The sequence below is a fragment of the Stegostoma tigrinum genome, chromosome 18 (genome assembly GCF_030684315.1).
Source record: "Stegostoma tigrinum isolate sSteTig4 chromosome 18, sSteTig4.hap1, whole genome shotgun sequence".
Lineage (NCBI taxonomy): Eukaryota > Metazoa > Chordata > Chondrichthyes > Orectolobiformes > Stegostomatidae > Stegostoma > Stegostoma tigrinum.
The window spans coordinates 19,873,399-19,900,098 of NC_081371.1; the positions used below are offsets into that span (position 1 = coordinate 19,873,399).

Here is a 26,700-nt window from a genome sequence, read left to right on the forward strand (position 1 = left end):
TGGATGACACAAAGATTGGTAGTATAGTAGATAGTGAAGATGATTATCTGAGAATGTAGCGAGATCTTGATCAACTGGGCCAGTAGGCTGAGGAATGGCAGATGAAGTTTAATTTAGATAAATGCAAAGTGATGTATTTTGGTAAGACAAACCAGGGCATGACTTACACAGTCAATGATAGGGCCTTGGGGAGAGTTATAGAATGAAGAGATCTAGGGGTACAGGTTCATAGCTCCTTGAAAATGGAGTCACAAGTAGACAGGGTGGTGAAGAAGGATTTTGGCATGCTAGCTTTCATTGGTCTGAGCCGTGAATATAGGAGTTGGAGCCTCTTATTGCAGCTGTGAAAGATATTGGTGAGGCCACACTTGGAGTACTGATGCAGTCTGGTTACCATACTATAAAGAGGATATTATTAAACTGGAAAGAATGCAGAAAAGATTTACTAGGATGCTAGTAAATCTGGACTGGAAGGTTTGAGTTATAAGGCAAGGTTGGATAGGATGGGACTTCTTTCACTGGAGTGTAGGAGGCTGAGGGTTGACCTTATTGAGGTATATAAAATCATGACCGGCACAGATAAGGTAGATAGCTGACAGCTTTTCTCCATGGTAGGGGAGTCTAAAACTAGAGGGTATAGTTTTAAGGTGACAGAGGAGAGATCCAAAAAGTCAAGGGGGGGAATTTTTACACACAGAGAGGGTGGTGAGTGTCTGAAAAGGGCTGCAAGAGGTAGTGGTGGATTGAATACAATTTTGTTATTCAAGTAGCATTTAGACAGGTACATGGATGGGATAGGTATGGAGAAATATGGACCAAATGCAGGCAAATGGGACGAGCTTAAATTGTGAAAACAAGGCGGCATGGGCAAGTTGGGCCGAAGGGCCTGTTTCCATGATGTAGACCTCTATTTATTGATGCTATAGAGATGATAGTTGGCTAGGACAGTGCACAATTTGACTTTATTTTCTTTGGACTCTCTTTTTCACTGGCTGAGCTGTTTGTGCCTATCTCTTAAAAAGTTCTGTAGCAGAGGCATGGACATCATGGGATTAGCAGAACTTCATGCTAATGGAATTAGCATGATTGCAGGATTTCAGCATTACCTTCCCAAGAGATGCCAAGTATAAGTCTGAGTTGATGAAGGTGAAAACTGTTCAGCCTTTTCTTCTAAGTGGGAAATTTTACCTAGATCTTACCACTGTAGAGAAGTATGTTGAAGATGCAGGACTAGTCAATTTGCAATTTGGTATTCTTCGTTGGGTTGCTTTCTACACTGTTGTGCTCAGCTTGGACATAACAGTTGCGGATTTTGTGAAGCATCAGATTGACTTAAATATCAGGTGGCAAATTGCTGGTGATTGTAGTGTTAAGATAAGCCTACACCTTCACATTTTCACTTATGATAGGTAGCAGCTTAGCAACATTTGTATGACTGATTTTGATTGTCAAACTAAAGTTTTTACAGACAGTTCCAATGGTTGCAGTATGTTGCAGTACTCCACAGTATGGAAAATTGGTGTAGCATTGTTAGTGTAAATCAACTCTCTAATGAGGATTTGGTATCTTTGATTTGGATCTCAGGTGAACAAGACAGCAATGCTTTCTGTTCATTCTGGGATGTAGGTAAACACCCAGTGTAGATGACTTGAAGGCAGAAAATTATGGGCTGTATCTTGATTTCTTTTTGCTTTAGTGAGGACAGCATCAGCCCTCTTGGAGGGACTCTCGCCTTGAAGCATACAAGATTTCTAGCTGTATCTTACAAAACACACCTCATTAATTACCTATTTCACCCCAAAGGCATCCCTCACACACAGTTCAATCTCCACCTTGCCATGCATCATCAATGGAACAGCTCCCCAGCTGATGATATGCCATTCCTATTACTGCTGGTGCTGGCCCTACAGGACTGAAGATTGCCCACTCCTCAGACAGAACCCCTGACTGTGAATATCCAAAGCTGATGACTGACTGACAAAGCTCCTGTACTACATGGGTATTGTGCCAGTGACTGATGATATCAAGACCCTTGACAGACATGATCCCATGGTTGAAGAAATTGCAGTGTGTTTGCTGTGCAGGCAGCTGACATATGCTTAAATGAATTCACCCTAGATGCTAGATTAATATTTTGGGATGCTGTACAACAAGATATCTCCATCCCCACAACCACCCCCACGTTCATCACCCCATCCGCAGCCCCAGTCAGATCCTAGGCAGTCTCATTGTGAGCATATCTATATGGCAGTGCTGGTATGCTTTGCATCTGGCTGAAGCCAATGTGCTAACTGGAATGATAAGGTGTGGTAAGGCAAAGCAAGTAGCAGAAGCTATGAGCATGCAGGTAGATGTTAAGTGAACAGTCAGGCAGCTTTGAGATATGGTCCAATACATAAGCTGGGCAGCTGTCCCTGTGCACAAAGTGCCCTTTCGGTGCTGGTCGCTGGTGTGCCCTGCAATGCAAGTTTGTGCTCCCTAAGCAGCCTGCAAGTAGATTAGAGATGTGCCAAGATGGCCATGAGGGATTGGCAAATGTTGGATGCCAATGAACAAAAGGCATGTGTGCCTCGTGCCGTAGATTGTGCCTTGAAATGATGTTTAGTCCTAAGCAACATGGAAGTCCTTTGGAGCAAGTGTCGAGTTAAATTTGCCAGGTACCTGCTTTGATTTGCATGTTGAGCTTTCTCAAAGTCTAGTATGTTTGGCACATTTAGTACAATGGGAAGCTGAATATTAAGGAGGCAAACTGCATCATTAATGAGGTGTTTATAAAGCAATAATCGCCCTTAAATGGCAACATGCTTCCGCCTAGTGAGAAACCTGTCTTGCCACTCGGCAAATGCATGAAAGATGTACACACAGTTGAATCAGCCTCGGTGGGCTTCCTGTCTGATTCTGCCACAAATCTCTCCATAGCTTACATTACTCGGACACCGATAAAATTCCGGCCTGTGTCAACATGTATCAGTGCTACAACACAATGCTGTGTTTTACTCCATTGTGGAAAATGGGGTCTGATGTTGCACCTCTTTGCTGACCTTACCCATCGTACCTCTACTCAAGTGGTAAAATTCCTTGGTGAGTTCAATAAGAGTGATACAAAGTATCTCAACAATATGTTTATAACATTTTTCTTGCAACTGCCAGGCTGAGAAGATCATGTCAATGATAGATCTTCTATCTCTGAACTGCACCTAGATTCAGGTAGATATGTTCAGCCAAGTTTGACAAAGGCATTTCAGGAAAATTGTCAAGAAGACTTGACAGTTGCTGCAATTGCTATGGTCACCTTGTTCTTGTACAGAATCACACTCTTGTTAATATCAAGTGAGAAACGATAAGCTGGCTTCCCTCTTTCCAACATTCTTGTTTGGTCATGGCAAGGGTTTGAGCTTTGTTTTTAGCACAGACTCCATCTCTCTCCAATTGAAAATATAGTTAACTCATGCTTAGTCGAGCAGAACAGAACCAATCACAATGCTTTCTTGAGATAAAAGAAAGCAATTTTGCTAAGAGAAAAATTAAAAGACTGGGACATTAAGAGTGTGGCCTTTGTGCAGACACTTGGGGCTTCACGCAAACATGCACACAAACTCACATGTAAAACCGGAGTCAGAGAATCAGGGGAAATCTGCGATGCCCACATTACATGAGTGAATAAAAGAAGTATACACACATATAATATTAAAAAGGGAGCAGGGTCCAGGCGAGAAGAAAGTTTTTTGAAAAACATAGTTTAATTCTTTGGATATCTTTGAAGTATAATGCTTTAACCTTAGACAAAAATGGCTAAATGGATTCTTGGGCTGTCATTAGTGAATATTACAGTCATTTGTTTTGCGTTCTAAGTTTCTAGACTGTTTCTTTCCTCTGGAGAGACTAAGAGAGAGCCTTCTCTGGTTGAGTTCTCAGTCTATGATCCTTCCCTCTGCTCTGCATAACAGAGAACTTCTTAAAATAGCAGCTTGCTTGCAATCTGTCTGCTGAGTTCAATGTGTTCAGGGTTGATCGTTAATAGGTAATAGTTTCATCTACACATTTTTTTTATACATTCATTAATGGCACATGGGTGACACTGGCTAGGGAGCATTTACTGCTCATCTCTAACTGGCCAGAGGGCAGTTAAGAGTTAACCACATTGCTGTGGATCTGGAATCACATACAGACCAGACCAGATAACAGTAATAGATTCCTTCCCTAAAAGACATTAATGAACCAAATGGATTTTTCCTGACAATTGTCAATGGCCATCATTATATTCTTAATTCCACCATTTACTGTGGCAGGATTCAAACCCAGGTCATCAGAACATTTCCTGGGTCTCTGGATTAACAGATAGCATAAATGAAAACAACAAATGAGGGCTTTTTGCAACTCCCTAAGGGGGCCTGATTGGTTTCATTACATATGGGCAAAGTACTAATTGCAACTCGTGCTGGGTTATGTTTAATCAACATTGGCTTTATGAAACCTGTCTGATGCCCATGACCATTACAAATCCGTTTTTGGTCTGATTATAAAACTATTTCAGCACATGTAAATCACAGTACTAAATTAGGCAATGGAATTCAAAGAAACAGTCATCCATATTTTATATCATTGTGACATCATTCACATCTTGACACAGTATCAGACCCCCCCAACTCATCTCAGACAGAAATAGAAAAGTTCATGTGTGTTCTATAGAAGTGCCAATTTGCCGTGCTCAGTGAGTTTAAGTGTAATAGCTATTGCATCTAACATTTTAACCAAGATAACAAAGTCAATAGATTTGCCAAATTCCTCTACTCTGAGTTGAAATCCACCTCTACTTGACAGGCAGTCTTTGCCTACTGTCTGCTTCCTGTTAGCTGTCGATGTTCGGTCCATGCTAATATGCTATTCCCTACACAATTGGCTTTTATTTGCCACAATAACATTTGATGTGGCATGTAATCAAATGCCTTCTGGAGGTCTAATACACCTGACTGTTCCCCTTTGTCCACAGCACATGTTGCTTCCCCAAAGAACTTCAGTAGATTGATAAACATAATTTCTTCTTTACAAAACTCTGTTGACCCTGCCTGATTACCTTTAATTTATTCAAATGCCCGCTCTAATTTCTTTAATAACAGCTTCTGACATTTCCCTATGACAGATCTTCAGTAACCTGTTTCCTGCTTTCTGTCTCCCTCTCATTTCAATAAAGGAGTTACGTTTGAAATCTTCCAATTTTATGGGATATTTGGAGTTTTGGAAAATTAAAACCATTACATTAACAGATGTGGCAGTGATATGCTTACCAGCATGTGCTCTTGACCTTAATCTAGCTAACAAACCTGCCAAGTTGTCAGTGTTTGAGTTGGTGGGATGTGCCAAAGGCAGTCATACTGGTGTGTCCTCTGATGAACCTGTGGTTCTTTTCTCTCAGAGGTGAAGGAGGAGATGTTTGCAGGAGTATCTTCTCGACAGTTGAAATGGTACAGACTGGTATGTGCAGGACACACAAGGAAGAATGAATTATGGAATGGGGTGGAGGTTCAGGCATTATTAGAGTTCATTCCCAGTGGAGATAATGGGAGAGCAGCAAAGCAACAGACAATGATTCTATCTTGGTTGCTGGGACATGGAGGTTTTGTCTTCACCCCATGAATGATTATGGTCCTGTACTGCTAAGTCCTAGGAGTGGATGAGGAGATGAATGTCAAGCAACCCAGAGTCTATCTTGGCTGACTCAGCCCTAATGTGGGCTGCTTTCTCATGGAATGAGACTATGGGACAGATTGAATAACATGAATGTGGTGGCACAGCTGTAGTGTTGGTGCAGACTGGGGCAAGATCGTGTCCTGACTGAGTGAGTTGGCATCACAGAGGGCATGCAGCATTCATAGACTGGGTATTGGTGACAATGAGTGACAGAAGATGTTGTGTGAATTAGCGAGAATGGTAAATCATGAGCTTTGGAGGAAAGTGGGTGCAATAGTGAAGTTAGAGTGAGTGTAATGTAGCAGAGAGAAGATGGTGGCACAAGGGCACAAGGGGTCATTGACCTTCTAGTGGCTTTTCTGGGTGTTCCTTTAGCCTGTTGGCACCCCACTGACTCTAGTGGCAACTTTAGATCAGGTAGTGGGATCTGATGGCAGGGTACCCTGTGGCAGTGCTGAGGAACAATGGCAGTCCTACTTTGCACCTCCTTGTCCACTAGAACAGGTCACTGTCAGTAAAGTGTGGAGCTAATTTCCCTCTATCCACCATTTACAGGGCCATTCATGAGAAAAGGGAATCATGCAGGCTAGCTCTGGACTAACAGCATTTGACCTGGTGCACAACTGCATTTTAAGTATGGCACTAATGGCCAGAGGGAAGATAGCACAAGTGGAGTGCTGTAGATGTCAGGTACATACCTGACTGCTTTAGAAATGGTAAATCATGGAACACAACATGAGAAAAATTATTACTTGGAAGATTACCTTGTCTCGTCTAAAAAGAGCAATATAACTCAATACATGTAGGAAGTGCTCCCACACTTTGAAAGTCTCCCCTCCTTTCCTAACTCCACTTCCACAATTCCACAGAGACTACTGAACCTCAGTCTAGGCATATTCCTTGCTCATTATCTTATCAGTAGTTACATAACATGAATCAATCTGAGAACAACATTAAATACAACCTTTCCTGTATGACTAGAACCACTATAAATAGCATAAATAGACTAGAAGTAATCATGTTTTACCTTTTATTACAACCAATTAAAAAAATGAGGCTAAACTATTCAGCTGTTCCCTCACATTTTCTATGGATGTCTAAACTATTCTTTCCTCTCATTTTCCGATGCTTCTGCTGGATTCAATCTGTAGACCAGGTTCTTAATGACTAGGAGACAGCGAGGACTGCGTATGCTTGAATCCAGAATCAATAAATGTGGAGCTGGACAAACACAGCAAGTCAGACAGCATCAGAGCAGCAGGAAAGTCAACATTTCAAGCCAGAATCCTTTGTCAGCGCTGGGGAGGGGGAAGCGAGCACAGAAATAAATAGAGGGAGAGGAGTAGGTCTGGGGAAAGGTAAGTGTGATAATGATTGGTGGATGCCAGTGAGGCGTTATAGTGATCAGTCAGTAGGAAGGATGGAGTGGATTGCTGAGTTGGAAGATGGACAGGTTTGGTCAGGCCAGGGAGGCAGGGCATGGGATGGGATTAAGCTGGAGCCAGAGGGATTTGTAGCTGGTGAAGTTAATATTAAGGCCCTTGTAAGCTCCCAAGTCAAAATATCCAATATTGTTCCTCCAGTGTACATTTGGCCTCACTTTGACAGTGGAGGAGGCCAAGGATGGACATGTCGCCAGAGGATTTGCGGGGTGGGAGGGGGAATTAAAATGGATGGCAACCAGAAGATTGGGTTGGTTGGTACGTGCAGAGCACAGGTGCACCACGGCTGGTCTGCTGGCCTGCGCCTGGTCTCCTTGATGTAGAGGAGACCACATCGGGAGCAACAGATGCTACAAATCATGTTGGGTGAGGTGCAGGTGAATCTGAACCTGATTCAGAAGGATTTTTTGGGGCCTGGACAGAGGTGAGAGGGGAGGTATGGGGGCAGGTGTTGCACCTGTTGTGGTTGCAGGGAAAGTGTAGTGAAAGGGTTGGTAGGGAGTGTGGATCTGATGAGCGAGTCACAAAGTGAATGGTCCCTGTGGAAAGCGGACAGGGGTGGGGAGGGAAATATCTTCCTGGTGGTGGGATCCGATTTTAGGTGGCAGAAATGTCGGAGGATGATGCATTGGATTCACAGGTTGGTGGGGTGGTATGTGAGGGCTTGATGGATTCTATCCTTATTGTTGTTGGTGGGAGGGGATTTGAAAGCAGAAGTGCAGGAAATGGGGGAGATATGATTGAGGGCATTCTTAATCCTCACCTTCAACAATTTTTCCTTTGATTTCTCCCACTTCCTACAAACCAAAGAGGTGACCATGGGAACCTGCGTGGGTCCGAGCTACGGCTGCCTCTTTGTAGGATTCGTGAAATAGTCCCTCTTCAACAATTACACCAGCACCATCCCTCACCTCTTTCTCCTATTCCGTGAGGAGATAGACCAATTCATCAACTTTGCCAACACCTTCCACCCCAGCCTCAAATTCACTTGTACCATTTCTGATACCTCCTTCCCTTTCCTGGATCTCTCCATCTTTGTCTCTGGAAACCAACACATCACTGACATCCATTTCAAACACACTGACTCCCACAGCTACCTCGGCTATGCCTCCTCTCACCCACCATCCCTCAAAAATGCTTTTCTATGCTCTCTATTCCTCTGCCTCCACTGGATCTGCTCCTAGGATGAGGCATTCCAGGACATCCCGGATATCCTCCTAAGTTAGAGGTTGCAGTTTGTCCTTTGTAATTAAGGATCCCCTCAACCGTATCATCCCATTTCCTGTACTTCTGCCCTCAAACATCCTTTCCCCAACAACAATAAGGATAGAGGTCCCCCTAGTCTTCATGTACCTCCCCACCAACCTTCAAATCCAATGCATCATCCTCCGAATTTTCCACTACCTACAATCTGACCCCACCACCAGAAAGATATTTCCTTCCCCACCCCTGTCCGCTTTTACTTTGTGGCTCTCTTGTCAGCTCAACCCTCCCCATCAACCTCTCCATCACATTGCATACCTTTATCTGCAACCGCAGAAGGTGCTACAGCTGTCCTTACACCTCCCCTCTCACTTCTGTCCAAGGCCCCGAGCAATCCTTCCAGATTTGGCAGAGATTCACTGGCATCTCATCCAACCTTATCTACTATATCCGTTGCTTCCGATGTAGTCTCGTCTATATCAGGAGATCAAATGCAGACTAGGGGACCGGTTCATGGAGCATCTGCACTCTGCATGCACCAACCAACCTGACCTTCTGGTTGCCATTCATTTTAATTCCCACACCTACATCCCCCGCGACTTGTCCATCCTCGGTCTGCTCCACTGTCAGAGTGAGGCCAAATGTAAACTGCAGAAACAACATCTGATGTTTTGCCTCAGGAGTTTACAACCCAAAGGCCTGAATATTGACTTCACCAGCTTCAAAATTCCTCTCGCCCCAGCCTTAGCCCATGCCCCACCTCCCTGACCTAACCTAACTTGTCCATCTTCTTACTCATCTATCTGCTCCACCCTTCCTATTGACCAATCACCATAACCCCTTACTTGCATTGACCTATCACCATCTCACCTACGTTTTCCCAGACCCACCCCACTCTCTGTATTTATTTCTGGGCTCCCCTTCCCCTCCTCAGTACTGACAAAGGTTTCTGGCTTGAAACGTTGACTTTCCTGCTCCTCTGATGCTGACTGACCTGCTGTGTTTGTCCAGCTCCATGTTAGTTGACTGTTGACCCGCTTGACTGCTCTTGTCAATCTCTAAAAGCTAACAAGCCGACCAAAAACTAAAAAAAAGACTTAACAAGTTCAAGTGTAAATAACATTTCAAACTGAGGCTTTAAAGATGGCTGTAAAATGTGACACAATTCTTCCTTTGCAGCTTATAACAAAAAAGATTAGTTTTCACCCGAATATCTAACACATATGCAACAATGTGATGCTGATTAGAAGGTATTCTCCTCTCAGAATCAGAATCGTCAAAGAAGCAATAAATAGGGCCATCTTTTCATTATTTCACCAGGTTTTTAATCACTTTCTTCTGCCCAATTACTATGAGAGATCATTTAACCCAAACAAGAAATTCCAGGCAATAACGATTTAAATACAGTACAGACAGATTTCTATTTTTGCTCCCAAAACTCACATCACTGTTCTATTTCTAATAATTAGACCAAGCAGACTATCCAAGCTGAGAATCCATGCATGTTCACTTGTTTGACCTCACTATTCATTGGCACCACTACCTTTACCTTCGGTTGTAATAAGGACAACGATGCTAAAGGATTCTATTTAGGTCCTCCATCTGCACCATTTTTTTCAACATTCAAATATACAACTTGAAATAAATTAAAAATGAGATTAACTATGCTGAAAAGAATTTAATTTGGAGGATCTAAAACTTAATACTTGATGAACAATGAATAAATGAATAAAGGTTTGTGAGCTATCAGCAATAAATAACTTCCAAATGTCTCTCTATACTTATAGTAATTCAAGCTGAACTCATTATGAAAATTAAGAGACATCTTATTACTACAAAATGCAGCAATTAATTTGCAGGTGGAAGCTGATATCCTACCCAAACTTTAGTCTTCATGGGGACCATCTGCTGATTTTAAAGGCCACATCTCATTCTCCACCCAACAGCCATCTGCCTGCCCAATAAAGATGGAAGCCGACAGGTTGAAACTATAGGGCCTGTAGTGCAGGGCTGATCTAAGAAGAGAGCGTTTAGGGCTTCTTTGGGGCTGAGACATGGGGAATTCAGGTGCGCGGCAGCCAATCTTTCTGGGGGCCATCATACAAGACCCCCACCTCAGCCTAACACCGTGAAAGAAACATTGATTCATCTTAAGGAGGATTGAGTCTTCCTTTCTTCCAGGTTTTACCAGGTCCTCTACCCTTCATGGGTTCTTGGTTTGGTAGACCATTGTCATTGAGTCCTGTAGATGTTGAAGAATCCTGATGAAAATGCATTAATGAGGTTCCCACTCAAGTCAGGCAGGGGAGTCAGATGGTTAACATTGAGCCCAATTAAAAGGTTGATGGGAAGGGTTTGAGCTAGACTAAGGCCATAATTCTTGCAGAATATTCTCACCAGTCAGCTTGAATTAAAATTCTCTCTTTTTGACTCTGGATGTGACATTCTTCAGGTTGATTACAACTGCAAGCTGAAAGGGAAAAACTAGCAACATTACTTACCAATTGTAACGGCATTTTCGTATCGTTTGATAATGTCGAAGGAATTGCGTATATTTCCTTCAGTGATGCGAAACACAATCTCTGGCTGGACACTGGGAAAAGCTGGAGATGCTGCTCGGAGGAATATGATTTCTGAAAAAGGAAGCCTAATGTCAATTACTCTTGTCTGTGCCCCTTGCAGATATATCTGAGAATTTGATAAGACATATGTTCTCTGCCTGTTGCCATGGACCACATTGCATAAAAGGAGTGAAATAAAAGCAGGCAAAGTCTGGAAGTGTAGACAGAATAAACTGTCACAATATCTGAATAGTCCCATTGTACTGCATCACCAGCTGACTTCATTTGAGTAGAGAATTTTTCTACAATAGAATTATTTGAGTTCAGAACTTCTTTGAGACAAATGGTACCAGTGCCTCAATTACACATCCCAATTTTTCAATTTTTATTTATCTTGAAAGATATCTATTTATATTTTCTCTTTTATCTTGTATTCTACACTTATGTTGTTTTAGTACTTTGAACTGGTATTGGGTAACTTTCATTTAAATTGTCATTCCCAATTTCCTCTCACATACTGTTGAAAGGGATAACTTCCTGATCAAAAATCTTTCCCAAGAGATCACAGCTCCATTGTAACAAGGTTCCAGTTAAGAAGCCTTGCTTACCTCCCACGCACTATTACATATGATCATGCAAATTGGGAGTTGGTCACTTAGCCCTTTTGCCATTCAATGAAGTCACGATTGAGCTGATTACTCCATACTCCCTTCTAAACCTGATAATTTTCTGCCTCCTTGCTAATCAGGAATCTGACTACCACTACTTTAAAAATATTCAAGAATACTTCTTACTCTATCTTTTAGAAAGAAAATACTAAAAACACAGAACCCTCCAAAAGAATCAAAAATCTCCTTGGATTGTTGTCAATCTTAATGCATGGTCCACTTTCTTTAAACATTGAGACCCTAGTTATACATTCTCCCAACAAGAGGAAATATCCCATTCCCTAATAAGACCCTTCAAGTTGCCTCTTACTCTTGTGAACTCAAACATATACAAAACTAACCATCTAACTTTTCCCCATAGAACAACCCACGTATTCCAAACTATTAACCTAATAAACCTTCTCTGAGCTGCCCCCAACACATTCATATCCTTCTTCACATAGGAGACCAAAACAGTAAACAGTTCTCATTATGATATGAGCAGTAGGTCAGTGACACAAACGTTCTTGAGGGAAGTGTGTCCATCACCAAAGGCAGTAAATTTGAAGTTGTTATTTTGCTCTACAGACATTGGAACTTGAGGCATCAGAGCTTAGTGCTCATTGGCAACCTGGCCATTTTTCTTCTGAATGTATCACACCAAAAGTTTCATGGTGGCAAAAGTGTAAGCTTGGGGCAATTTAAATAGATGAATAATTTCATCTGAAACTAACATTGGTCAATAAGGGTATACAGTCAGGAGATTATGCGTGAGTGAGGTATAGACTAAGTTAGCAGAGAATTAGATTTATATGGGAGTTTGGGGGCAAGGGGGAAGCGATGCTTTGAATATGGATTTATGTAAACAATAGAGTGTTAAGCATTATTCAGGTTTATCAATGCTGGTAAGGTTTACTAACTGTTGTAAGGTTTATTAATTTAAGTTCCTTGCTAATGGCTTCTTGTTTATGTTGCCAGTTGCCTCTGCCTTAAGCAGTTGGCAGAGTGAGTGTTCCAGGGTGACATATCTGTTTCTGCAGTTATTTGTGGTGGAAATGGGCAATAGGAGCGATGTTATGGTTCTACATAGCAACCAGATTGCCCTAAAGGACAACCCTCAGAAGGGTGTGAGTGCAAATGAGCTGAGGGGTTAACTTTCAGAGTCTACACCCAAAACCAGGCAGCAGTGCCGTAGGAGGTCTTATAATCTCATATACGTGATCTGGATCAGTGGATGCATCTTCATACCTCAGGAAGTTTAAGTCACTCATGGCATAACTTACATACTGGAACTGTAGACAATGTCTTCCTGGAACCATTACATTCCTGAGCTTAAAGTTTCTCGGTTTTAAGTGACCAATTCAGAGGTTTATCCCAAAACGCTGGTTTGGAATGATCACGAATGGTTTACTCCAAGTAATCAAATTTCACTATATCCTTCCCTTCTCAGGAGCACTAGTGTACATAAGCATCTTCATCAGAGTAATTCATAGGACTTGGCAAAATAACACAAAAACTTCTCCCTCTCCAAGCTGTTGGTATTTCCTTTAAGCTTAAAAAATCCCTCTTCTGATCTTCTAATCTAGAGGTTGTTTATCTTGTAAAACGGTACCAATAAGAACCCATTAATTCTAAAACTAGGACTCAAAAACAGTTTTGTAAGAAATCATCATGGCTGCTGAAATAATTTCCAATTAACTTCAGACACACTTAAAACCCAAATGCTACTAACTCAAAAACTAAAGCCCACAAGCTAATTACTCAAAAGCCAAAATGTAAAATCATGCAGTCTACATCGCAACTGTCACTGCTGCTCCCCTTTTGACTGCTGCCTCTGTGTACGGAGACCATGTGATCCTTTGCCCTTCCTGGGGATGCAACAAAAATCCTGCCAAATCCACAAACTCACCATATCATCTCCAAATACTTCAGAGCAGTGCCAGACACTTTGCAGTAATAGAAGTTATTGCCTTACCTGTAACTTTAATAAACATTAACCCAGAGATTGTCTTGCAGCTTCATTGTTTGCTACATAAGGTACAAATGAATTTTCTAGACCTGAATTGCTCAGATTTAGTATCCTTGCATCACGTCAGCTGATTGGGTTGTGTGACATCTTGATAATGTTGACTCACGCCCTTATCACCATGCAGGCCACACATGAAGTGGTTGGCAGAGCATGACACCCCATCAAAGTTACACTAGGTCTCAATAATGCAATTGATTTCACGTTCCCACACTAATTGCCTTAATGATAGGTCAAGTCCTGTACAAAAATAACTTTATTCCCATTAAGTGTTCTCACCTATTGGTCCAAGGAATTCCCTGTAGGTAGGTAGTGAAATTACAGTGTAGGACACTGTGTTAACAGTGTCCAGTATGCATCGTGTATCACCCGGGCGGCAGGACTTTATGCATCGAACAGTCTCTGTACTGCCTACTCTTAATCTGTAAAGAAGAAAAAGCAGTTAGTTAAGCTAGGCAATAGCTATTCACCTTAATTCACTCTCTATTAAATCTGATGTTATTTCAGCAGATTCTGGTTCACTGCAAGTGAAGTTGGGTAGATTGTATTTGTTTCTTACTTCATCTTGAATAAGATGAAGAATTTAAAAATGTCGAGATACACCTTAACTTTATGTTATGGTGTAAAATGGGTGACAATATCCTTTGTGAACCTAGTTTCAGAGCATGGACCTTTATCATACCAGTGTGGTGCTTTCTATTTCTGACTCTTGTGTTCTTGTGGAATCTTTTAAATGGACTCAAACATTACAAAAGAAACAAATCAAGACAGGTGAAAATCCAGCAGTTGACTTACAACCATCCATTATACAATTTTCCACAAAGTCAACAGCTGCTACACATTTTTTAAAGCTTAGACAACCAAGTTAGATGGAGATAGCATGGTGTGATTGATCTGAACGTGAAGGTCTCCTTTTCTGATTTATGATAAAGATGAAATGAACAGAGCTGTGCCCAATCAGATCTAGTTCAACAAAAATTATTGCATCATTCAAAAACATCAGAAGGATGGTTGATGTGCAGAGAGGGAGTTGCTCTTTGTGATTAAAGCATGTTGAGAATGCTTGAAAAAAACAACTGTCTGTGGGACTAACATTATATACAAATGTATTTTAATGAATTGAAAATTTAATCAAGTTCAAGCCAGTTGATTAGATAAAAGTCAATAGGTTCAAAGTAATTAAATATATGTAATACAGAAAAATTCCTACTACACTATGTAAGGGGAAGACTAAGCTACAGAGAAAGTGTGAAGATCTCAAAGGTTCAGCGTAATATCAGTGCAGGCTGAGATCAAAATCTTGTGGAACTGCAAATAATATCTCACTGAAGAATATCCAATGTGAAATACGCAGAAAATGGTGGAACCTAGAGAGACTGAAAAAAGTAAATGAAGAATTAATAAATGATGTAAATAAAGCACTGGCTAGAAATGGCATGGATATCAAAACAAATGAGCAATGGAGACAGATGAAAGAATCTGTCAAGGAAGGAAGGGAATGCCAGGGTCATGTTTTTAAAGAGGAAAGGGGATCAAAAAACCATGGGTTATGACTGAAATGTTACAAAACATGGAAGAAAAGTGAAAGTAGTTGAATATCAAGATTGAAGTACAGACATTTGAAAAATGAATTAAGAAGAGAAACCAAAACCAGAACATATTTGCAAGAAAGTTATAAGAACAGTGTGCTATACTTGAACATGGGATGGACCAGTAAGAGTGTGTATGCAAAAGCAAGTAAGAGTAGTGGCACTCAGGATAAAGTACTGAAAGCAACAGTACTGCTAAGTAGGGAAAGTATTTAATGAACAAACCCTGATAAAATCAGAAAAACAAATGGAAAGACTAGATTGAAAAGCTATGTGCACAGATTTTTAGAAAATTGAATAAGTTAGATGAATTGAATAACGTTGACATTATTCTCATTGAATCAGAAATACAAGAGGAGATGAAAGTAACTATAAAAGAAATTTTAAGAAATCTATTCCTAATTTACATTCTATGAGAAGAATAGTAGGAAATATTTTCTAATTACATCTATTGCTGCATCTGAATAGCAGTTTGAAAGAAAAGTGCCGTATTGGTACAAAATCGCTGGTACTAATAATGCATCAGGTTAACACCATAATATTGTCTGACATCACATTGCCTGCTGAAAAGTGTTGCCCCAGCCTGGAAAGAAAGATGTTCAAGAAAATGAAAGCCTCAATGCATGCATTAGAATAATGAATGAACACAAGCAAGAATGAAAAGAATTTGAATAGTTCACTCAGATTCCTTGATATTAATGTAAGGAGGCAGTGACATATTGGTAATGTGACTGGATTAGTAATCCAAAGGCCCAGGCCAATGCAAGTAAAACTAATTTAAAATCAATTTTATCTCAGTAATGGTGATGTTATCCATTGTCATAAAAACGCACTAATGCTCTTTTGGGAATAAAATGTGCCATTATCATCTACTCTGCCCTACATCTGACTCTAAACCTATAACAATATGGTTAATTCTTAAATGCCCTTTAAAATGACTGGGCATGTCTCTCAGTTGTATAAAAATCACAATAGAATCTAAAAGTAATGAAATCTGATGGACCACCCAAGCATCAACCAAGGCACTAAAACCAAAGGCAAACCAAACTAGTCAATCCTGCAAAGATCTCCTTACTAGTTGGGAGCAGGTCAAGCAATATATTCATTGAATTATACTTTACAGACTTCTGTCCTGGACTGAATTTGCGATTAAGTGCAATACAGGTCATTCTTTCAGCTGCTGGAGCAGATGATACGCCCACTGAAGATAAGATTCAGAGAATTGGGTCAATCTGGGGAAACCTTGCTTTACAGTCCAGATTGTACCACATAACCCCAGCAAGCTGTGCTCTGCTCAACATTAGCTGCAGAGAATTGTGAGATAATCACTCGGGATGACAGAAAGGTTGCAGGGAGACTTGGATAAACTGCAGAATTGGGCTGAAAGGTGGCAAATGGAGTTCAATGTGGATAAATGTGAGGTGATTCACTTTGGGAAGAATAATAGGAAGGCAGAGTACTGGGTCAATGGAAAGATTCTTGGTAGTGTGGACGTGCAGAGGGCTCTTGGTGTCCCTGTGCATAGATCCCTGAAAGTCGTCACCCAGGTTGATAGTGCCATTAAAAAGGCTTACGGTGTGTTAGGTTTTATTGGTAGAGGGATTGAGTTCTGGAGCTGTGATGTCATGCTGCAACTGTACAAAACGCTAGTGCGGCTTCACTTGCGGAATATTGCGTCCAGTTCTGGTCGCCCCATTACAGGAAAGATGTGGAAGCATTGGAAAAGGTGCAGAGGAGATTTACCAGGCTGTTGCCTGGCCTGGAGCGAAGGCCTTATGAAGAAGGGCTGAGGGACTTGGGTCTGTTCTCATTGGAGAGAAGAAGGCTAAGAGGGGATTTAATAGAGACATTCAAGATAGTCAGAGGATTAGATAGGGTGGACAGTGAGAGTCTTTTTCCGAGGATGATGACGTCAGCTTGTACAAGGGGGCATAGCTGAAAATTGAGGGGTGATAGATTTAAGAGAGATGTCAGAGGCAGGTTCTTTACTCAGAGAGTGGTAAGGGCGTGGAACGCCCTGCCTGCCAATGTAGTTAAGTCAGCCACATTAGGGGCATTTAAACAGTCCTTGGATAAGCATATGGATGATGATGGGATAGGTGATGGGCTTGGATTAGTTCACAGGCCGGCGCAACATTAAGGGCCGGAGGGCCTGTTCTGCGCTGTATTGTTCTATGTTCTAAATCCTCCACGACAATCCCTTATATTGACACTTAGCTGATTTTTAGTAAAAATTAAGCCCTGTGTGTTCACCCAAATTAGTCTTCTACTACCAACATACAAGATTTTCAGCTTTTACAGTGCCAAGAGCAAGTTGCTAGCTCAAATTTTTTGATGCAAAAAAACTCAAACAAGATATACACTGATATCTCCACGAGGTTACAGGATAGTTCATTTATCCAGAGATTCACTAAAATCTCTTCATGGCCACAAACATTTGTTTTCTGAATGATCCCAGTCTTTTGATGTAACTCGGAATCACTTCCTCGCATTGATCGCTCGGTAACTTTTTTCTTAATTTGAACCATTTCCCCCTCATCCTTAGCTCAGAATCTGATTTAAATTAAGTTTTGAATTTACTTCTTTCATTCCCCTATTATTCCACAAAATCTGTATGGATCATCTCGCATCTCAAGCAAAAAGAAAGCTCAAAGGCTTCTCCTTATAACTCAAATCTTGAAACCAAATTCTTTGCTGCAATACTTCCAGCATCCGAATATATCCCCCCATTTTCAGTATCTAGAACTGGCTCTGAGTTCCAAAGGAGAGGCGTGCTAGAGTTGAAACAATAATTCTATTTCTCTGACCACTGATGCTGCCTGTGCCACTGAATTTCACCAATGCTTTCTGTTTTTGTTGCAGTACTCAATGTATTGTTTGACTAAAACATTGTGCAATTTGATAATGGCTTTCTTAGACATTTACTCTTCAGATGTTCCTAGGCCATTCTATTGATTGCAGTTCTGAGTTGGACAATCAACTTAGATCTAGGTCTTTCCTCACTTCATCTGTAGATTTTACAGCACCATTCATTGAATACTTCTGTTTGATTTCCATTTGTTCAATATTTCGCAATTATCTACCATACTTTACTAATGTGTTTTGTCTAACCTATTCTGTAACCTTTAAGCTGCACTTTCATTGCCAAGATAACAAGGTGTAAAGCTGGATGAACACAGCAAGCCAAGCAGCATCAGAGGAGCAGGAAGGCTGACATTTCAGACCCTTCTGATGCTGCTTGGCCTGCTGTGTTCATCCAGCTGCACACCTTGTTATCTCAGATTCTCCAACATCTGCAGTTCCTACTACCCCTTCATTGCCAATTCTAGTTTTGTACCATTTGCACCAATTTGATTTGAGCTTCTGAATCTAAGTTGTAGAAATACATTAGAAACAGTTCAGTAATACAGCCAGCACCAATCTCTGGGATTCTTCATTAAGCGCCCATTTGCTTTGTTACCTACTACACTGACTTTTGTTCTTGGAGTTCTATGCAGTCTGATTGTGTGTGGATGAGAAAATAAGTCAACTGTTAATTAATTGCAAAGCTTTTTGACTAGAAATAAGTTAGGTTATTTTGTCAGTGCATAAGACATCAGGATTCAGAGGTTAAAGGGCTTCAATGTAGATTTAAACAAACAGAAGCAAGTAGTGTTGCATAAAGGTCTTTATGAGAGACCAGCTTTTTAAAAATTTATTTATACGGATAGATACAAATAAGACGAACAACCTTTAGATTCAGAGAAAATGAAACATTTATTTAACAATCTGCAATGATGGGAAAGTAGTACATAAATCATACAGTACAAAAATCCTCCATTCAGCATTAACTGGCAATTAACTGTATTTGGTATAGAATTAGCCTGTGAAAAGTGCCTCCATGGGATTAGTCTTAAAATCAAATGGCACATCAGCCAGAGTGCTAGGAAGATAAACACTCGGGAATGATAGAGTGGTATCAAATGGCTCTCAAAAGTTTGGTATCTGTAAGCCCCAGATAGAAAAATAATTGCTAACTATTGTCAACAGAATGATTATTTTGTATAAATGTGTTCATCCTTGCTTCATATTGACATTTTATCAGGTAATATCATTACAGACTTGTTAAAAATTACTGGATTGTGCCATTAAATGCCTTCTGCAATTAAAAACTGACAACACTTAAGTAAAACTAACATTTGCATATCTAATTTGGATCAAATTAGTCATAATTTTGCGTAGGCATCTGTTTCACTCAAAAACATTCCTTGTTTCAAAACAAAACAGAATGAATTTTATCAAACAGTGTAATCTTGAAAAGCTTACTTAGCACAATGACACATGCCTCAGTGTAATGAATTCCAGCAACTTTTCCAACTCATTAAAATTGCGCAACATAAAATAAGAAAGGGATAGACTTGCTTGGGTCATTAACTTTAACAGCAGTTTTGTGACATTATGTAGCATTATAATTCTGCTTTCAATATTCTACTTGTTAATGATAATCATGATTGGATTATGACGGGCTCTGTGGTTGTGGTGTCAAGGTGGTGGAGAATAAATTCTTAAACCTGAAAATGTGTAATAATGATAATAAGCTTCTTGTGAATCTATTTTAAACTTTGCTGTTTAGAAAATAACTTTGGAATGCACTTAACACTAATCCACTCGTGCAAAATCAAAAAGTATGAATTTCTGCAGTTTTCCTGCTTTCCCATCATACCTGTGACTATGCGATTCAGAAAACTCAGAAAATGACTTATATCATTTTTCCAGCATTTCCTAGGCTCTTCATTTTGCCAAAATACAGCAGAAGTGCAGCAGAAATGCTCATTCGGAGTCACCCTCAAAGTTTTACTCGGTGCAAAGGAGCAATCTGTTATTCCAATTGTTTTGAATGGGAATATCAAAATGATCATTTCAATACATGTATGGATACATCAGAAAAATCAGGGGGAAATCTACTCCACTTACAACAACTGTTTTGATGATATAACCCTTTCTCAACGATATACGTATCATTGTTAATCTCCTCTAAGAGATAGAAATATTTTGTTTAATCTGGAAAAAGCAAAATTTCTTTTAGCATTTATACTTATGTAATTATGATTTCTGAAAAATATCCAAAAGACAATAATTCACACAAGGGTTTACTCCATGGATCACAGGAAGACTTCATGTTGTACAAATGACAATGCCTTAAGTGGGTCACTACAAGAGTAATATTCTAGTCTCACACTTCTTTTAATTTTACATCCACTTTATGTATATGAGGAGATTAAAGTCATGCAGTGAGATTTATAAGTAAACTGCTGAGCATGCACTAAAGGAGAGGACAGCAATGCATTATGAAAGTTAAACTTTCAAACAATAGAAAAAACACCTGGGCGCTGAGTTATTAGCAAATATCTAGAAAATATAAGAAAGAGCAGATTTCAGTTTTTGCCAGTAAGCATATCATAGGGTCAGTTGGGGTATTAATAGTAATTATTACTCTGACTATTGACTAGACAATAGTCATCAAACCTGCGCAGTGACAACAATGTAGATTTTTGCTATAAATATGTTGGTGACTCCATGACGCAAGAGCTTCATCTCAACGGTGAGAAGAAAATCCCTGGGTTCTGTTATTTGTTGCTGCACAAAGACAATTCCGCCGTGACTATTCAGTTCTTGTGTATTAAAGTAGTTGTCCTCATTGCCATGGGTGATGGAAAGGAGAATATTATCTCCAGCAACAGCATGAGAGGGCCCAAAACGGAAGACATTGGTGGGCACTTGGATGTTGGTGGGGAAAGTGAGGTAATAGTAGGTTATTCTTAAAGGCAGGCTTTGGCACTCCTTATTTTCATTGCAAGGCAAGCGCTCACAGCGACTGGAAGAAAGTGAGAGAGGAAAGAAGGGTGTTAATGAACATAAGCAAAGCCAGCAAGTCAGTGCAGCAGAAAATAAAAGAATTACCACACAATGGAGGTAAATTTCTGAGGTGCTTCTTTTACTTGGTCTATTTACCTTCCATTGAAGAGCTGCAAAAGTCTCAGATAAATGACAGATGAGCAAGGAAACCTTCCAAAATGTCAACCCTCAACATTTCCGCTCAGAATTTTAGATTTTGGTTCTTTGACTGATGACAATTCAATAAGTATTTTTCCTCACTTACATAACATATAGAAAGTAATTACACAGGATAATTTCCAAAGAGGTTCTCTCTATGTTAGCCTTTGCTAAGAAAGAGCTACAGAATCTCTGGAAAAAGAGTGCAAATTACTGATTTTGCAAAATATCTATAGATCTTCCAAAGGGATTATAGCAAACCGGGAGGAAAACCCACAGAAATTAAAATCCCCATCCAACCTGATATGTTGAAGGTGATCTTTCAGAAAATCCCTTACTTCTAGCTTAATTTTGTCTTGTTAGCAGTGTAATAACAAACATTGTGAGTAGCCACTTAATTGTAAGACATGTTTAGATGCTAGTAGCATTGAATTTCCTGCTCACACTATAATTTCAGCAGAAAGAGCCTTAGAAACCCCAGAAATGTGGTCAGAGAAGTGGTAGAAAGGCATTTGCTGAGCAAAGCCATTCAGAAGCTTGCATATGACCATAGCAGAGGAAAAAGTCCAATACACTTTTGGTTTAGACACAATGTAGTAATTTGGAGGCAATGCATTTTAGACAATGGGGATGATCCTCAATGTTAGAGGGAAGGTGTACAAATCAATATAATAAGCTAAGATTCTTCAGCCTTCAAATGAGATGGGTCAGAGGGAAATTTGCCGAAGTATACAATATTTAACATAATAGAAAAAGTAAATATCTATGCAGAGGAACAAATGGATTTGAGCTTAGACTTGTGATGGGAAATTTTAGGACAAAGGTCAGAAAATATCTTTTTAGGCATAGAGCGATGAAAGGTTGAAAGGAGTTACTTGGAAGATTGGCTGAGGCCAGGGTACAACTCATTCAAGGAAGTATTTACTACAATCAAAAAATGGTGGGATGAATTTTCAGGAAGTGAGCAATGAAATCAGCCTTCATTACCTCAAGCTAAATTCTGATCTTATCATGTAAGAAGGATAGCCTAGATATCCTCTTAAATGTGGTGGCATGCAATACCACCCATATTTGTGAAAGTCAAATAAGTCAGGAGTATCTGCATCCCAGTTAGATGCTTTGGATTCAAAACCCGGTGCCATTTTGCCTTTACATTCACAAATATACAGCTTCCATGACCCTGGAGGAGGAACCTAACTAAAATCAGACAGCATCTGCTGCTTGCTTACCTTCTTCTGACAGCTGATCATCAATGCAGTAATTGGCGAGTTCATGATGAAATAGGTTGCCCTGACATCTTTAATGTATTTGTCTCTAACCTCTCTCGACCAGTGCAAGAAACATTAACTCATTCTCAAATAATTAATTTTAAGCTTCAAACATTCAACAGATTTAAATTTTAAAATACATGCTTAAAAAGGTAACAGGAAAAGAACAATGTAATTGTTTTGCATTAGAATTGAAGGTTTTAATATACCTCACTATTTGATAACAATAAGAGGATGTGATAAGGAAGACAACATCTTCTCTACCAACTGGAAAATGAGAACCAAGACATCAGTTTATGGTACAACAAATCCAAAATTCAATTTAAAATAATGTTTTAACTCTTACCCAAACCAAGCATAAAGTTACTTTATGAATGAAAACAGTTGTATCCATTCCAACAGTTTAAGTGGAAGACATGAAATTAAAGAACTAATATGTTATAAAGTAGGTCAAGATTTTGGTCAAGACTCACCAAGAAAGAAACTGTTCACAGTACTTTCTTTATTTATGTGTCATGCATCCTTGACTTAGTGCAAAATTAGTTTTTTTTTAATTGATAAAGTCTATAATATTGAACTGTTTCTATTGGTCATAATCACATGGAACCACTGTGACCATTACAAAAGAAACAAGTGTCACACTCAAAATGTCAGTGTCACACTTTCATTTTCTTTTAACCAGCAGATTTCCCAAAGTGTGGTCTGGGATCGGTGCTGTTAAACTGCTTGGCAGAGCATGATTGAGCATGTCCCCTCCTAAATTTTGATAAACTCCTTTGTATCTATACTAAAATGTGACAACCCTGAAGTATGACAGATATATAGGAACTGAAGTAGCATATTCAACTCTTCAATCCTGTTTCACCATTCAATAGATCATGGCTGATATATATCTTAGCTTCATGCTGAGGTAAATGCCATTGCTTGAAACTTTTTCCCAACAAAGTCCATCACTTTTAGTCTGGAAAAATTCAATTCATTCAGCATCCAAAGCCTTATGTGAAAAAAGTTCCAGATTTCCTGTCCTGTGAAAATGTCCATTGTGATTACAATCCAAACTGGCCTAACTCTAATTTTAACACTCTTTTCTAAAATCAATACACCATTCCTAAATTCCAATGGCAAACAGTTTTCACTGCTGTGGTGAGGTGTTAATAATTTTATAATATTTATTTTTGGGATGTGGGTATCACTGGGTAGGCCAGCATTTATTACACATTTGTAATTACCTTTGAGAGATAATGATGAGCTGCCTTTTAAAAAAAAACACCAAGGATGTCAATCAATAGTTGGTATTTATCAAAAAAGCTTTCAAAATTCAGCTCATTTTTGTGGAAGAGTTCTAAAATTTAATAAAGAAGCAGAGGCACAGACTTGCACATTAGAGAATCTCTCATGACAAATTCGGCAGAAGTGCTCACGTATCTTACATCTCAGCAACAAACAAATTTCAAATTTTCATGGGGGCAGGAATGGAACTGGCTTAGTATTCATCCACACGCAGTTTACAGAGGCAGATGACTATTGAAATCCTCAGGCTTTTCCACTCCTGTATGATTTTAGTGAGGCAATTGTCTGAAACAAAATGTGTAGATTGGAAAAGATAAAAGCAAATCTGGTCCTTGTGAATTAATTTGGACAGCATTTTGGAGAGGCAAGGCACGCCTTTAGATCACATCCCAGGAACCTTTTGGGGAAGTAAGCTGCACTTTGGTGAGTATAAGTATCCCTTAAGGAGATGTAAGATAATCTTTGAGATTTATAAAAGTTGACATACCGGTGCCTAAAAAGTGGATAAATCCATTATGACTGTCAAGCTATTAAAGAACTTCCAAAGCTGTCTCAAACTTCCAAAAGTAAATGGAGTTACAGAAAAATGGTATGAGATATTTTAGAACGCCCGTTGACAAGGCATTCATTTCAAGGGCATTTAGGAAGGGCTACAAATCCTGCTCTTACCAACCACATCCACATGCCATGTAAGAATAAAGAAAAAATTTATAGGATTTGTGCTGAATGACTGATTTCTTATCATTTTCATAGTGAGGTGCCTGTTAAGTGAGCATTTTGATGGACAGATCCAACTGCTTATAGAATAGCATCTTTGTTTTCATAAGAGATTGTGCATTCAAGTGAAATGTTTGTTTTCATAAGAGGTTAGTTGAAGGATCTCAAGGTATGAAATTCACTTTTTTATTAATGACTTTTTTGTACTAGTGGAATTATCAAAAGACAGATACATTTATTTATTATCAGCATGCTCCCTGAAGTTTGCCCACGGTAAATACTAGGTTAATTGGCATGCGGAGTGGTTAGGGGGCAGAGGTGTTATGAGGGATCTTAGGAATGTGGAGAGGAGCATACAGTGGCATTGGGATATAGAGATGGGTGAAGGGGCATGTAGTGGCATACAGTTACAAAGTGAGAGGGGATTGGCTGAAGTAGATTTGGGGAGTGTACAGAGTGTAGGGAGACTGAGTTTGAAGACTGAAGGGTGAAAAGATGTTTTTGGTTTCATGCTTTTAAAATTAAACTGCAGAATAATGTGAGTGCAGCGGGGCAGATATTGCACCCAGCCTATACCTGCACCTGCAGCCAGCAACCTCTGCTCCTGTTCCCCCTCAAAGGAATTATGCAGCCCTGAAATGAAAATTCTACTTTCTGTGGCACTTCTTCCTCGGGCAGGTTTGTGGACACCCTGTCAGTGTGTTCCTGACCCAGGAGAAACATCTGGACCAGAACATGGTGAAACTCTGTCAGTCTTTCTGTTTTCACTATTTAATATTTGTATTCCTAGCTGCCTCGAGATATGTGTGTAATTTTATCAGAATGTCTTGCAATCCATACTGTTTGATTTTAATAAAATGTAAATTGGGATGGTTCTTACATAGAGTGGACAAACAACTCCACAATATAAATATCCCTGTGGTGATGACAAAAATCTATCCCTAATTGTGTCTCTGAGAGAAAAAAGTTTATCATGAAATTTTATCTAAGCATTTATTCTATAATAAAAATATAAAAACTTAAAAGTAATTTGGAACGATATCAAAAGAACGCAGAAATGGATTTAAAACATGAAAAGTTTTACCTGGCATACACTGATAGAATCCTCCCATTACCTAATAAAGAGTTTTCTAAATAGTCAGACTCTTGTCATACCTCAAAAGCTAACATTACTCTCAGCAAAATACCTACTTCAAGCATTCATTTTTGATGCAGGCTGAGATTTCCATGTAGGCTGATTGTAAAGATAATCAGACAGACAAATAAAAAATATAGCTAATTGAGTTAAAAGTCAATAAACTAAACTAAATAAATTTTGGTATTGTGATAATGTTAAAAAGACTGAATTTCTGATAGATTCAACCACACAACATGTCTTAAAGCGGTGCTGTATCACTAGCAAAGAACTAAATCCATTATCTGCCAATTCCATTACCGACAGAGATCACAGCTTAGGTCCTCTGTCAAAGACAGCTCCCTTTTGATAATTTCCCAAACAATGGCAAAGAGTCCTGATTTTTTACTACACGTAGGGCAAAGAGGCAGCCCTGAGTGGACTATACCTGGAGCAGCAATCAAACCCTATGTTTAGGGTATTAATCTGACACACACTCTGCCTGTCTTAAGTTAACCAGGCCCCTTCCATGCAGATAGGGATAGTTAGTTATACCCATCAAAAAATTAAAATGCCTTTGCAATAGTGACAAGATCTTCTCTCATCCATCCAACACTGTGGCACAACTAACCACTTGCATTATTTAAATTAGGAAAAATAGTAATACATGAGATTGAGCACATGGGATATCCATTTTGAAGTATACAAGACGAGTTGGACCAGTACATCTCATTTACCAGTTTTACTGGTTTTTCCTCTGGGCTACCTGGTCCTTACATGGTCAAACCTACATGTGACTCTAGATCCATTGTATCATGGTTAACAGTTGCTGAAATGATCTAGCAGCCTCTCAGTGTAAAGGTGACTAGGGATAGGCAACAATTCTCACCTTGCCAGTCATGCCCACATCCTAAGAAAAAGTTGTTGTGTAAAGCATTCACAAGTAATGGATGGCTGGAAAATGGGAAGCATTAAAAAATAAGATAATGAGAGTCCAGAGACAGTATATTCCTGTTAGGGTGACAGATAGGCTGATAGGTGTACAGTTTGCTGGATGACTAGTTAAGTTGAGGTTTTGGTCAAAAAAAAGAAAGGAGCATATGTCAGGTATGGACCGCAGGG

The 26,700-nt window shown here is 39.6% G+C and overlaps 1 protein-coding gene across 4 annotated transcripts in view; it reads right to left on the reverse strand.

Moving 5' to 3' along the window:
- fbln1 (fibulin 1) overlaps positions 1-26,700 on the reverse strand; it is a 182,305-nt gene that overhangs the window by 28,013 nt on the left and 127,592 nt on the right. For 3 of the 4 annotated variants that reach the window (XM_048548646.2, XM_048548645.1, XM_048548648.1), the window contains exons 16-17: positions 13,847-13,989; positions 10,835-10,966 (exon numbers count right to left, since the gene is read on the reverse strand). In XM_048548646.2, coding sequence (XP_048404603.1) covers positions 10,835-10,966; positions 13,847-13,989 — 275 coding nt within the window. Of the gene's footprint in view, positions 1-10,834; positions 10,967-13,846; positions 13,990-18,893; positions 21,011-26,700 lie in introns of those variants that run through there. The other variant, XM_048548649.2, reaches the window with a different exon arrangement.